The 12,066-nt window shown below is 39.0% G+C and overlaps 1 protein-coding gene across 1 annotated transcript; it reads right to left on the minus strand.

Annotated features, from left to right (window-relative positions):
- Positions 1-166: 166 nt before the first annotated feature.
- Positions 167-9,266, minus strand: march7 (membrane associated ring-CH-type finger 7). The gene is made up of 11 exons (XM_022768332.1): positions 9,226-9,266; positions 7,010-7,209; positions 5,671-5,817; positions 5,334-5,505; positions 4,633-4,821; positions 3,361-4,543; positions 2,261-2,430; positions 2,054-2,157; positions 1,434-1,538; positions 1,083-1,131; positions 167-879 (listed from the first exon to the last, which is right to left on the minus strand). Exons 2-11 carry the CDS (start codon positions 7,193-7,195, stop codon positions 788-790), a joined length of 2,397 nt encoding a protein of 798 aa, XP_022624053.1. The 5' UTR covers positions 7,196-7,209; positions 9,226-9,266; the 3' UTR covers positions 167-787.
- Positions 9,267-12,066: the final 2,800 nt, after the last annotated feature.

Genomic DNA, 12,066 nt, shown 5'->3' on the forward strand with positions numbered 1-12,066 from the left:
TATTAATTCACTTCTAACACAGAGAATGAAGCACAGACAAGTCAAATCTAATGTTATTCTAACAAGAAGCACCTCTGTATGAACTCTGTTGTGCCTGCAACATCAACAGATAATAGTAAAAATCAATATAATAGTAAATAAGACTTGACAGAAAAAGCAGTCTGCATTCAATCTTTATTCCCAAAATTAAGAGGCATGAAACTAGATTTGTACATACATAAAGCATTTCAAACACTGAAACATAGATGAAGAAAATTTGTTGATGGGTAAGTCCTCTTTTTTTTTTTTTCTTTTTAACTCGGTGTGAAAAGTCAGGGGAAAACAGACAACAAAAGTAAATAATCGCCACTCTTTCTGTTCTCTCCCAAAAGCATCCGTCTTACCATCAGAACGTAAGTACAAATCCACACTCACCTCTGTGTTCCTTCTATTCTATTCCTTCCTTACTTCAACATTAAAGCACTTGTGGTATAACAGTTAAAAAGACTTGCATTTTTATTTAATTATAAGTGAATAAAGTGCACTCATAGAAACAGAAATACAGTGGTGTCAGACAGAATGTTTTACTCACTAGTTCAATTCAAGTTTGCATATTTGCAAAAGCCACCTGCAACAAAGGCAAGACATGTTCTGTGCACTTGGCATTTCTCACTTGCATTTCAGATGACCGTGACAATGTCAAAGCATATGTGAAAACGGGGTGAGCTACCATATGGTATGGTGTAGCCCTGCAACTTCAGGTAATCTGACCCACTTTTTTGACCCTCATTCCACCACATTCACATAATTAGTACTCCTCTTCAAGATCGTCATCCAGGTCAGAAAACTCAATCGACGGTCTGTTGTCTCGCACCTCCTCGTCACTTTCTCCATGGGGGCCTGCAATCCAGAGACATCAAGTCAAATTCTGTAGCCAAGTAATAAATATAACAATGAAAATACACAATCTACAGAACACTGTAATGCACTGAAAAGCTGGTAGCTTTAAACATGGTAATTACAGATGAAAGCTCGCTGGTAGCAAATCAGGACTGCCTATCAACAAATACAACACCATAGGAGAAAAGGGCCGAGCGACATACTTTCAAGATTGTCCATGTGTTCATGAAGGATTCTCACCAGGTTGAATAACTGGGTGAGAGAGGGAAGAGTTATCTCTTTTCAAGATGTGAAGTCTACCACAATTCAATACGTCAACATTTTTAAAGTGTAAAATAGCTTAAATTAGTATTGACTTGAACATCCGTGGTGCTATGTGGAAACATGAATATATACTGACTAGAAAAAACAGGAACCCCTGGATGCTGTGATGTAATCTGAGAAACACTAATTTACTATGACCTGCCATGGTGCTGAATTAGCACTACGGGCAGATCTAGAAGTGTGGTTGTGTATGTATGCATTTATGTGTGTGTTCTGTTGTGTGTTCTCACCCCAGCTGCATCGACGGCTCCCAGGACATCAGAGAACCTCTGCTCGCAGAAATGCAGCAGCACCACCAGATAGAGACCGCTGCTGATGAACTCATCATATTCTGACTGCAGAGCAGAGAAAAAGCCCTCTTAGCACACTGTCCAGTTCAAGAAACTCAAACATAAAATTGCCTTGGTAAGGTCTTTGTAACTCCACTGGAGGGGTGAACAGCTTCTTTTAAAAGACTTTTCCTCATTTGGTTTTCTGATTCAAAATGTCCTGTAGATGTTCATTTGGGTTGAGATCTGGTGACAGCGAAACACCATGGCATAGGACTCACATACTCATACTCAAACCTCTCAGTGTTTCACTCACTTACTCTGATTTTTCCTTTAATTTTCATCCATCTATATATATATGCAACTAACATGGTTTTGATCCATCAAAATTACACATCATACAATTCCTCTCGAGTATACCACACTTTATAGTTCAGTTAGTTGTGTTCTTTATGAAAATCCCCATATGTAAAATTAATCAGCCTAAGGAAATGTGAGTTCATTCATTTTTTGTTTTAATTATGTATAATCTGAGCTCGGTTCATTTCTACTCTCATACCAAGGAAAGTGAAATGACTCACTTGCACATGTGTCCTGTACAGCTCCTGAATGTCAAAGTTGTCTATGTTTAAGCGCAGCTTCTCCTTGCAGAGTTCACATGTTGTGATGGCCTCAAGGTTTGTGCCTGAGAGAAAAAAAAATGTTAAGGAAAAGGAAAAAGTCATTGACTTTGTTGACAAAATATAGTGCTGTTGGGCGCCGCAGCCATATCAGAGGTCTGTATTTACCTGAGCCGATTTTGGAGCGAAGCCACCTCTTGATGCATTCCTGGTGGACGTATTGGAGGCTGCCTGTACAGCGGCAAGGCTGAATCAAGGGGTTTGATGCTGATTCCTCCCCCATCTGGCAGATACGGCACAGGTCGCCTTCTTCCTCATCAGAATCCTCTAGAAGCAGTCTGCAGCAGGATAAGAAGATAGTTAGTTCTACTGTTGCTTAAGTACCAATTTAAAAAAAATTTTTTTTTAAAACATCTCATGTTTCATATATATAAACACCTTAAATTTAAGAATGTGGCTATTATAACCTAATAACTGCATATATAAATCTTAAAAAAAGAAATACAAAAAACTACATTGAGGGAATTATAGAAAATACAGAACTTCCTGCCTCAAACACAATATTAATATCAGTTTCATCTTTGTGCATTCGTTACTAATATACTATCAGTCCAGGATGTGTTTTGTCTTAATTACTGATTTTCAGTCAAACCCAAGAGGCACTGCTAGAGAATTTATGTAATGTAAAATAATATTGGACAAATTATACGGTCATGGATTATAAAGAGACAGTTATTCATTATTTTATTGTCGGCTCAGATCATTCTACAATATGTGCATTTGTATTTAAAAAAAGGTGCACCCTGATAAAAAATGATATTTGTTAGAATCCAAAGTGAGCAAAATTGCAAAAGCTATTTTGACTATGTCTCTTGAAAAGACAAACTGTATAATGTCCCAGGTGTATTTCTAAATTTGCAGTTAGTGTCATATAGTTAACTGGCCTGGAAGAGTCCCAGAATCTGTTGTTTTCTATTAAATGTTAAATACACAAGATACAACATGTAAATGAGACTGTTTTAGGTTTTGGAAGGCGCCTCTAACTGAGCAAGGCTAAGCTAGCTTCAATACATCACACAGACTACGTATCACTATACAAGAAAATACTAAATAAACTGATATTCATACTGTCCTGTCATAACTCCTGTACTGTAAAAGCAATCAAACACATTTCCTAAATTCCTTATATATTACTAAATATTTACTAGTTTTCTAAAAAGGTCAAGAGGTAATAAATGCAAATTGTGTGGGAGATCAAAATCCATTACCTCTCCTTGATCTTGCGCAGCTTTTCTTGATCCCTACTGGAAATGGGCTTTTCCCTCTGAATGTCCAGCTGGCTCTCAACACCACTCAATGGACCCCTAGTAACTGAAATGTTTTCATATAGTGCCATTCTGTGGCGTGGCGAAAATTCAACTGAGGCATCTTCAAGTTCAGGTAATGTTTCATCCTCCAGTCTGCAGGGATGACCTGCTCCAAAGGCCTCTAAACCAACTGCTCCTTCCTCTTCTTCATTCTCCTCATCCTCATCTTCATCCTCGTCCTCATCATCCTCATCATCATCATCATCATCTTCCTGTGATGCTTTATGCTCAAGGTTGTCCCACCTTCTCAGTAAATGCTGTGGATGGCTGAAGCCTTCTTCTAAGCCTGCGGCTGAGTGTGCACTCTCATTCTCCCTTGCATGTCTTCTGAGGCGAGCGAGTAGTGGAGGGCAGCGGCCTCGGAGAGAGGAGGAAAGCCAGGAGGAGCTGCCGCCTGCTCCACTGCTGCTGGTGTTACTACTGCCAACACCAGGCTCTCTCCATGATGCCATTCTGGACCTAGCCAGGCCGCTACGATAGCCATCACTGTTGTTTTCCTGGATAGGGGCGAGGTCTGCTCTACGATTCCTGAGGCTACCCAAGGTCGTCTCTGACCCTCCAGCGTCAGGGTCCAGACTAGACATCCTGGCTCCCTCATCACTGTCCACAGACTCTCCACCAGTTGACGGACTGTCATCGTCAAGCGAGCGAACACTGGAAGAGCCACTAGAAGAGTCTTGGCTGGAGCGCCGCGAAAATAGACGGGACAAAAGCCGTCGCGTGGAGCGACGACCCTCTGGCTCACCGCCTTCGGGGGCCGGCCTTGGAGGGAGTGTCGCCTGTGGTCTGGCCAGGGGAGTGGTGTACAAGGGGGTGTAAGAGGAGTAAGAGGAGGAGATATCTGAGGGAGATTCAGGGTTTCCTGTTTGTTCCTGAGATGAGTGGAGGGTGGATGAGCCGTAACGGGTTGTGGTTCTGCTGCTGAAGTCGCGCACCAGAGGAGAAGACCGGTGCGAGGTGGAGGATGAGAGGTGGCGATTTAGGGAGCTTTCTCTGGCAGCGGAGGAGGAAGAGGAGGATGAGTAAGCAGACTCTTTAGGCCGAGCTCCCTGTGCATATGTGGAGGTCACCCTGTCTGTCTGATCTGAAATGAGGGGAGAGAAGAGACTGTAACAATGCATTTAGACAGGTTGCGTACTCTGCATGTGTGTCTACATCACAAAATATTCATACATAAGGAGGAAGCCACTCCAGGCGTCCTGATTCTTCCATTTCCCAAACTTGAAAGACTGGGCTCGTTCTTTGTCTCCTGCTCTCTCCTGGACAACAACGGCTTTGAGGAGGAGGATGATGACGACCGTGAGAGAAAACGGCATGAGCTCCATGACGAATCGAACGTGTCATTTTGTTTTTCACTTATACCTGTTCAAAAAAAACAAAAATTAAGATCAGAAAAACTATTTTGACATTTGCTGGGTTCATTTTCCAAATCAGATTAATAAAATATTCATCTGATTAATATCAGAATTTAACTTATTTTCATCAAACTTAATATGAATACCAACTTAAATCTACTGCTGACAAAGACCATGTGCTTCAGCTTTCACTACTACCCATTCCCAAGTTACAGCACATTTAGTATCTAGAAATGTTTGTAAGTTCTACTTAGCTTAGCCTAGCTGTAGCATGTACTTACTGAGCAGAGATATATGTATCACTAAATTCAACCCGGTTGCACCACACAAACTAGTTCTTACACAGAGATTAGCTGTTATTTAATGTTTACACCCTAGTTAATTGCCAGGTGTAACTGCTGTCTATCTAACTGAACCAACTGATAAAGCTAACATTAGCTTGCTAACATATAAAAATAATATTAGTACAACCACAGAACCAGTTTTCCTTATGACCTCCACACGTCTGGTATTACGTACCTCTGCCACTGCTTAGCCCACTGCTGGAATAGGTGGATCCTGTAACTGAGGTGCTGGGCGTCCTTGAGTACAGACCTCTGTTGCTGTATGACAGTTTGGCCCTTTTAGAATCACCATCATCACTGGCGTTCAACAAACCTGAGCGCATCCCCAACCTCCCCTCAGAATCAGTCTGGGAAAAAGAAGGCAGACATAAAAAAAACAAAAAAACAAATATATAAATATGTTTTAATGGCACCGATATTCCTCTAACCTCTATCATATATTGTTTTCTGTTTTATTTGATCAGACTGTATTTTGCCTGCTACAAACAAATGACAGAGTACAGCTTCAGTACCAGTTTGCTCCTGCTGCTCAGAGAGGATTCAACCCACGGGCGATCATAAGATCTGCTGGAGGACGTCAGAGAAGTGGGTAACTTCCAGCTGGTGGAGCGACTGTCAGAGCTGCTGTAGTCTCTGGATGAGCTCAGGAGACGAGAGTTCTTGAAAAGGAGAGAAGGTAAAACATGTAGCATTAGTTAGTACTTGTCTGACCAAATGCATATTACAAAAAAAAAAGAAAAAAGAAAAAAAAGAAATACTGTTCAAGTTATTTTTCTCATCTTTTAGTGATGGGAGAATCACACAGGCACTAGTGGCGCTATGGAGCAATGTTTTGATAAGTGATTCCCCACTTTGTGTGAATCTCATCCTCAGCTAACACAGGCACAAGCACGTGGGTGATGTGATACATGTTCCTGCCAACAGTTTCACGCTGTCTTTGGTGGTTGCAGACAAAACAAGATGCAACCTTGGGAAATTATAACAGACATTCATTTACTGTCATTTTGTAGACATGATTGATTATGATTAATTGATTGATCAAATAAATAATTGGTAGAGTTGATGTCAATAGAGAGATAAACAATAGGTTTTAAAAGGTTGGTGTGATTTCTCTCATATAACTATTTTAATTGGATAGATTAATATATATCCACAATAAATAAAATCATGGAAGGTGAGTGGATTGTTTGGTCTTTGCACCTAGCTTGGACTCTTCTGGAAAGACCAGGAACAACCATACAGATCCCAGGCAAACAGTAACACTATCTTTTGAGTCAGGCCTTGACGAGCAGCAGGACTGAAATACACACATCGTGTGCCAAGGAATCTAGGCTGCCCTAAAAAAAGACCTTCAAAGTGTCTGCTGTTGCACCACTGATACACATAGTTAGCTACTGTACCATGGTCCTAAGGGAACCTGTCAGAAAAAAAAGCTTACTTGAATGCCCTCTCAGGAATACAGTAGAAAGGCACATGACTAAAGTCCCAAGTGGAATAGATACACAGAAACAGTAGGATAACATAGTTCCTGTTCCTGACCGTTTAATCCAACTTAAAGTAACTTAAAAAAAAAATATTCCCCAACATCATCACTGTAAAAGGCCTTTGTAAATTTGGGCTGAATAAGATGAAGCTGTTTATGATGACAGCTAAAAACTTAACACGTATCAAAAAAACTAAAGTGAACATAAGGTGAAACTAGAAGCATTTGCGGTCAATTTGAATTATATATGCTGCAGGTAAATTCATAACAAGGGTTTCACACTGTGTATAAAATGGCAATGCTATGTATCAATCCTAGTCTTTAGGCATTTCTGTGCAACAAGCCTGCAGGCTGTGCCATCAGCCTACCTGTTGCTCCAGATCTGTTTTGTAAGCTGATGACGCCCTTGGGAAGCGGTCATTATTCAGCACCGTCTCTCGACCGTATAACCTACTGGAGCCCAGAGATGAGGAGGAGACTGTTGGACTGGATGTGTAGGACGACCTTGAGCCGGACAGACAAAAGGGAAGTCTCCGAGACCTGGAGTCCATCATGGATTTCCTTGAACCTTGTGAGATGAAACCCAAAGATATAACTTCAGAACAAAACGTAACATTATCTGAGATCACAGCCTAATGTAACATATTGCAGAGGCGTGATATCAGGAAGTTTACTTGCTTTTAAATGCAGCCGTTATTTCACATCTAGTGACAAGACAGGGCAGGTCTAGCAGCACAGACTTTTAAAAGGGCCTGCAACCTCTCATTCTGTTAAATAACAAGGCTTGGTGCTCTGGTGCGCTAGCACTTCTGATTTGTTATTGGAGCACACGTGACAGTGTCTGTAAACACTAAAACCTGCTCCATGCTGCTTCCTGGTCTTGGTATCAAAGTCACAGTGCCTATCTTTGGGACCATGAACTCTGTCACATGAACATGACACTACCAAAGAGCAAACAGCAGCACTGTGTGCTGAGCATTTAAACATGCTAGATGCTTTTTTACCAGTTATAAGATACAAAGATCATTTATTATTAAGCTACATTACTAAATCTAACACACATTCTCAGATTTTAAGTAACCTCAAGTGCTAGTTGATGTATCAGCTGAAAGTCAAATATACCAGAGGACCTGAAAAGGAGAGTTGAGAGTTTCTGACATAAGGTGGTACAGTTTGAGTTACTCCCTGGTAGTGATATGGATCCATGGACATTAGCTACAGCACCTGTGGTCAAAGATAGCTCAGCAAGTCAGCAGCCTGTCAGACCGAAATGAACAGCAGTAAATAAGGCCAGATAACAAAAACCTTTTTAACCCTAACACAGCACTCAAACCTTTTAAGCACCCACAACAGAACACAAGAAGTTCAGGGAAACACAACGGGTTTATTATTAAACAACGAACATAGACAATTTCATGGAACAAAAGTCTTTAGAGGACAATGAAAATACAAGATATGCACTAAACATTTTGCATATGGTGTTTACAGACGTGTTGCTGTGGTTCACTACTAGCATGTGGGTCTATGCAACAATTTGAAGGTGTCATGTGACCTTGGATAAATACATCTGGTCTGATATGGTGTAGATGGGAAAAGGCAGTGAAATCTGATTTTTTTTTTTTTTTTTAAGTAATTAATTTATACAGCTTTCACAAATATTAAAATCAATCAGATCAGATAATGGGATGTCTAACACATTTTAACAATAGTGCCCGGATTTTTTTTTTTTTTTTTTACATTTGTCATTTAAGTTTCCCCTAACTGGCGGAAGTTAACTCGTGCGTCTTACACTAACCTGGGCAAATGGCCAAGCATCACCACCGATTAGTAACCATATAGGTAAGTCAGAACCTTAATTCAAATTTTTTTTTAGTCTCAGCAGAGGCAGCTTAGCCTGAAATGAGAAGTCACTGGTTTAAAAAAATAACTTTGTCTTGTGTTTTCGACGTGAGCCATTATTTTGTTCGTCTTCTGTTAAATGATTGATAATTTGCAATTCATCTTCTCGCAACCAAATTGCAAACAAGGTAAAATGTTAGTCATCTTATTGACTTGCTGATTATCGAGCGTTAGATAAATTTGATTGTAATAATGAGTATTAACCTTAACCTAACGTTATTTCCGCGAACGTTTCCTGCTCGAAAACTAACATAACCGTTGTTTTGCCGAGGATACTGGGCAGCGTCTTACATTTCATATCCAACAGCCACAGAATAACGTGACCTGCTAACGTTAGCTAACAAATTAAAAAAGGCCGTTTTGAGTGTTTAGCATTTGCAAAGTTAACTGTCATTGAATATTGACCATCTCCTTGGCCACTGGCTGTTCAGATGCGCTAACGGAATAGTTCGGCTGTTGTTTCCCGACGACTGGGCAGAGCTGGCAAGTCAGTTAGCTGTAAGCTAACTAGCTGGTTAGCTTATCATCTGCACGCTGACGTTAAAAAGTCCTGAAAATTCACGTTAATAAGCAGCGCTAAGAAAAACGATGTGTAATTTTCGTTTGAAACAGTTTCAGCAACAAGTGACAAATTAACGAGACTAAATCCATAACATATTAATGCATTGTCAGCACGTATCCTCACCTTTGATTTGAGTCTTTCTTGCTTTAGCACAACAGGAACTATGGCGGCTGTGGTGACTGCTGTTGACACAGAGGATCAGCTGATTTGCAATGACCCGGTGGGAGTGGTTTACAAGAAGATTGATTTCAGGTGCTTAATTATCCTTAGGCACATGGTTCATCCACGTTTTTTTTTTTTGTTTTTTTTTTTGAGTAAATTTTGAGCCCGAGAATAATAGACACATTTATGAAAAAATCACTCCGACTTTATCTCTGTCACCACAAAAATTTCCAGTCAAAGCCAAACAGCGTCTCCATGTGGCTCAAACAAGAGATCCAATCATATTTTATTTTAAGGAGAGTAATTCCATCACCACTGTATATGAGTTATGTCAGTACAAGCGCACAGAACGTGGCCCCTTCAATACAATTAAGCTCTGGAATAATGTGACTATAACTATCTTCACAAATGATCAATGGAAGTCTGCTACCTTCCTAAAATAATGTCACATATACAGTATAGGTGCAAAAGGCAAGGATCTTTCAAAAATATTGCCATGCATTGTTTTTATTTATCAATTAACGTCACACAATGCAGTAAAATGAAAATAACGTATATTTTCTCTGTGTTTATGCTGCCTATGTGTCTTCCCTCTCTTCATGTAATCCCAGACAGACTCCATGATGTCGAGATCAAGGCTCTGTTGGGGCTATACCATCTGTTGCAGGACTCCTTGTTCTTCTTTTCACTGAAGAGTTGAGTCCAGGTATGAAACTTAAGTGATTTGCAACATCTGTGAACTGAGGTATGTAAAAAGTCACAACAAGCCAGCATTATTAACAGCATTAGAGATGTGTATTTCATGTTGAAAGTGCTGTATGTGCCATGGTTTGTAGCGTCATTAGATTTTGAGTTTGAGATACTAGCAAAGGCTGCACCTGAAGCAGCCCAAAACATCAGCCAGGGAATCCAGGTGGAAATAAAATATGCCATTTGGGATTTAAAGTCATTGTGTAGTTGGCTGTCTGTAACTATCTGACCTTGTGTACTATATAAGGATGCAGTTCCCCCTCTGAAATGATCATTCAGACATTTCATTTCCTTTCATTTTACATTGTATTTTACATTTAATGCTACTTTATATTCCTACTTGGCAACATTTCACAGGGAAGTATTGCTTTTTATTCCTCTGCATTTATTTTACAACTGGTTAAAGTTACTCCGCAGATTAAGATTTACATCCTAAATATACAAAGATCAATACACATCAACAACAAACACAAAATATCAATCAATATTAAAATGCAGTTTAAATATCTGCAACAGTAAGAAAAATTCAATGTGAAAATATCATAACATCATGTAAATGGGTCATTTTGCAGTCATGAATAATTAGCACTTTTCACTTCTGATATTTCCATACATGTTGCTGATAATACTTCTACATTATCTTAAGTAAAGTCATAATTGACATTTACTTGTAATTAAGTGTTTTACAGTGTGATACAGCAATGAGATCTTCTTTCCATCATTGTTTGACATCTAATTATGATGATTATGGCCGATTGATAAACCAGACACTAGTCAACTTCCAAATGTGAGGGGCAGCCAAGACATGAGGAAAAATAATGAAGTCCAGGACACGTGTAATATATGACTTTGAATTTAGTAGATAGAATGAGAATAGAGAGGGTGTAGCAATTTATACAATTCATGTGATGAAGGAGTATATTAGCCATCATGATATGGGAAGAGAGGCAGCAAAAATTGTGTTATCTGCCATTAAAATGTTGAATAAATTCCTTAAAACATCAGAATTGTAGCAGTTTTAAATTGAATGTATTTGCTTGGATTTTAATGTCACTTTTTTTATTAGATTCAGGTTTCAATTATGTTTTATGTAAAATACCTCACTCAAACCAGTCATTGGATTTTGACTAAACTGGGGCATGTGATGCATCATAGCATTCTGACATTTTCAGAAAACTGCCCCAAGGAAAAAATTGTAAATAAAAGTCAAAATTAATAAGTGAAGACCTTTCTTACAGCTACTTAGATGCTTTCCAGCAGCACTGAACAAATGCCAAACACATGACAAGACACATCTCATAATTTCTCAACTCCTCCTAAAGACAAAGGATTTAGAGAGGAGTGATAACATCATCCACGGAAAACACTGTGAACTGTCTTTGTAGGGACTATTTCTTTGCCACAAGTTTTCTTTTTTTTAATGACAAATGTTCACACTTGTCTGTGGATTATTTGTGAACTGACTAAAATAACTTTGTTTCTGGAAAAAGTTGTTGCTTTTTTAAAAATTTGACTCTTTGATGCTTTTACCAGCACGAATGAAATTACATCCATTATTGGGATGGATGCAGAAATCTCAGAAATGGCTATCTCAAATCCTGGGCAAGTAAAACCAAAAGTTCAACAACATTATTTTTAGAATTTTGGGTAAACCTACCCTTTAACAGTTTAGACAGCAAATCATATCAGTAATCTAACATATTGGAGTTGAAATGTAATGGTCATTGTAAATAAGTAAATGCATGGGTCAATCATCATTACAAGTTCTGTAGTTTAATAATTCAATTAAATTTTTTATTTAACTTGCTAATTGATTGTGCATGAAGGTGACAGTCATAGGGTTGACTGCATGTAAACAGACCACTGCAGCCTGGCATGACACTTCTGACTGCAGCTGCAAACTTTACTGACAGATATTGTAAAAGAAACAAAATGACAATAGTAAAGATGTAACAAAGACTCAGTCCTCAAAAGGCCATTAATTCCAAAAAGGAGCATTTATTTTCTTTTTCTCTAAATATAGACATTGTGTATACAAAATGGTATGGTTCA

The sequence above is a fragment of the Seriola dumerili genome, unplaced genomic scaffold (assembly GCF_002260705.1).
Source record: "Seriola dumerili isolate Sdu_G_001 unplaced genomic scaffold, Sdu_1.0 BDQW01001449.1, whole genome shotgun sequence".
Taxonomy (NCBI): Eukaryota; Metazoa; Chordata; class Actinopteri; order Carangiformes; family Carangidae; genus Seriola; species Seriola dumerili.

What these genes read in the sequence shown, in the direction of transcription:
- march7 (XM_022768332.1), bottom strand. Translation starts at nt 7,195, where the DNA reads ATGATGGACTCCAGGTCTCGGAGACTTCCCTTTTGTCTGTCCGGCTCA. An exon ending in TGGAGTGGCTTCCTCCTTAT is followed by an intron (nt 4,544 to 4,632) that starts GTATGAATATTT and finishes CCCTCATTTCAG; the next exon opens with ATCAGACAGACAGGGTGACC. An exon ending in ACACATGGACAATCTTGAAA is followed by an intron (nt 880 to 1,082) that starts GTATGTCGCTCG and finishes TCTGGATTGCAG; the next exon opens with GCCCCCATGGAGAAAGTGAC.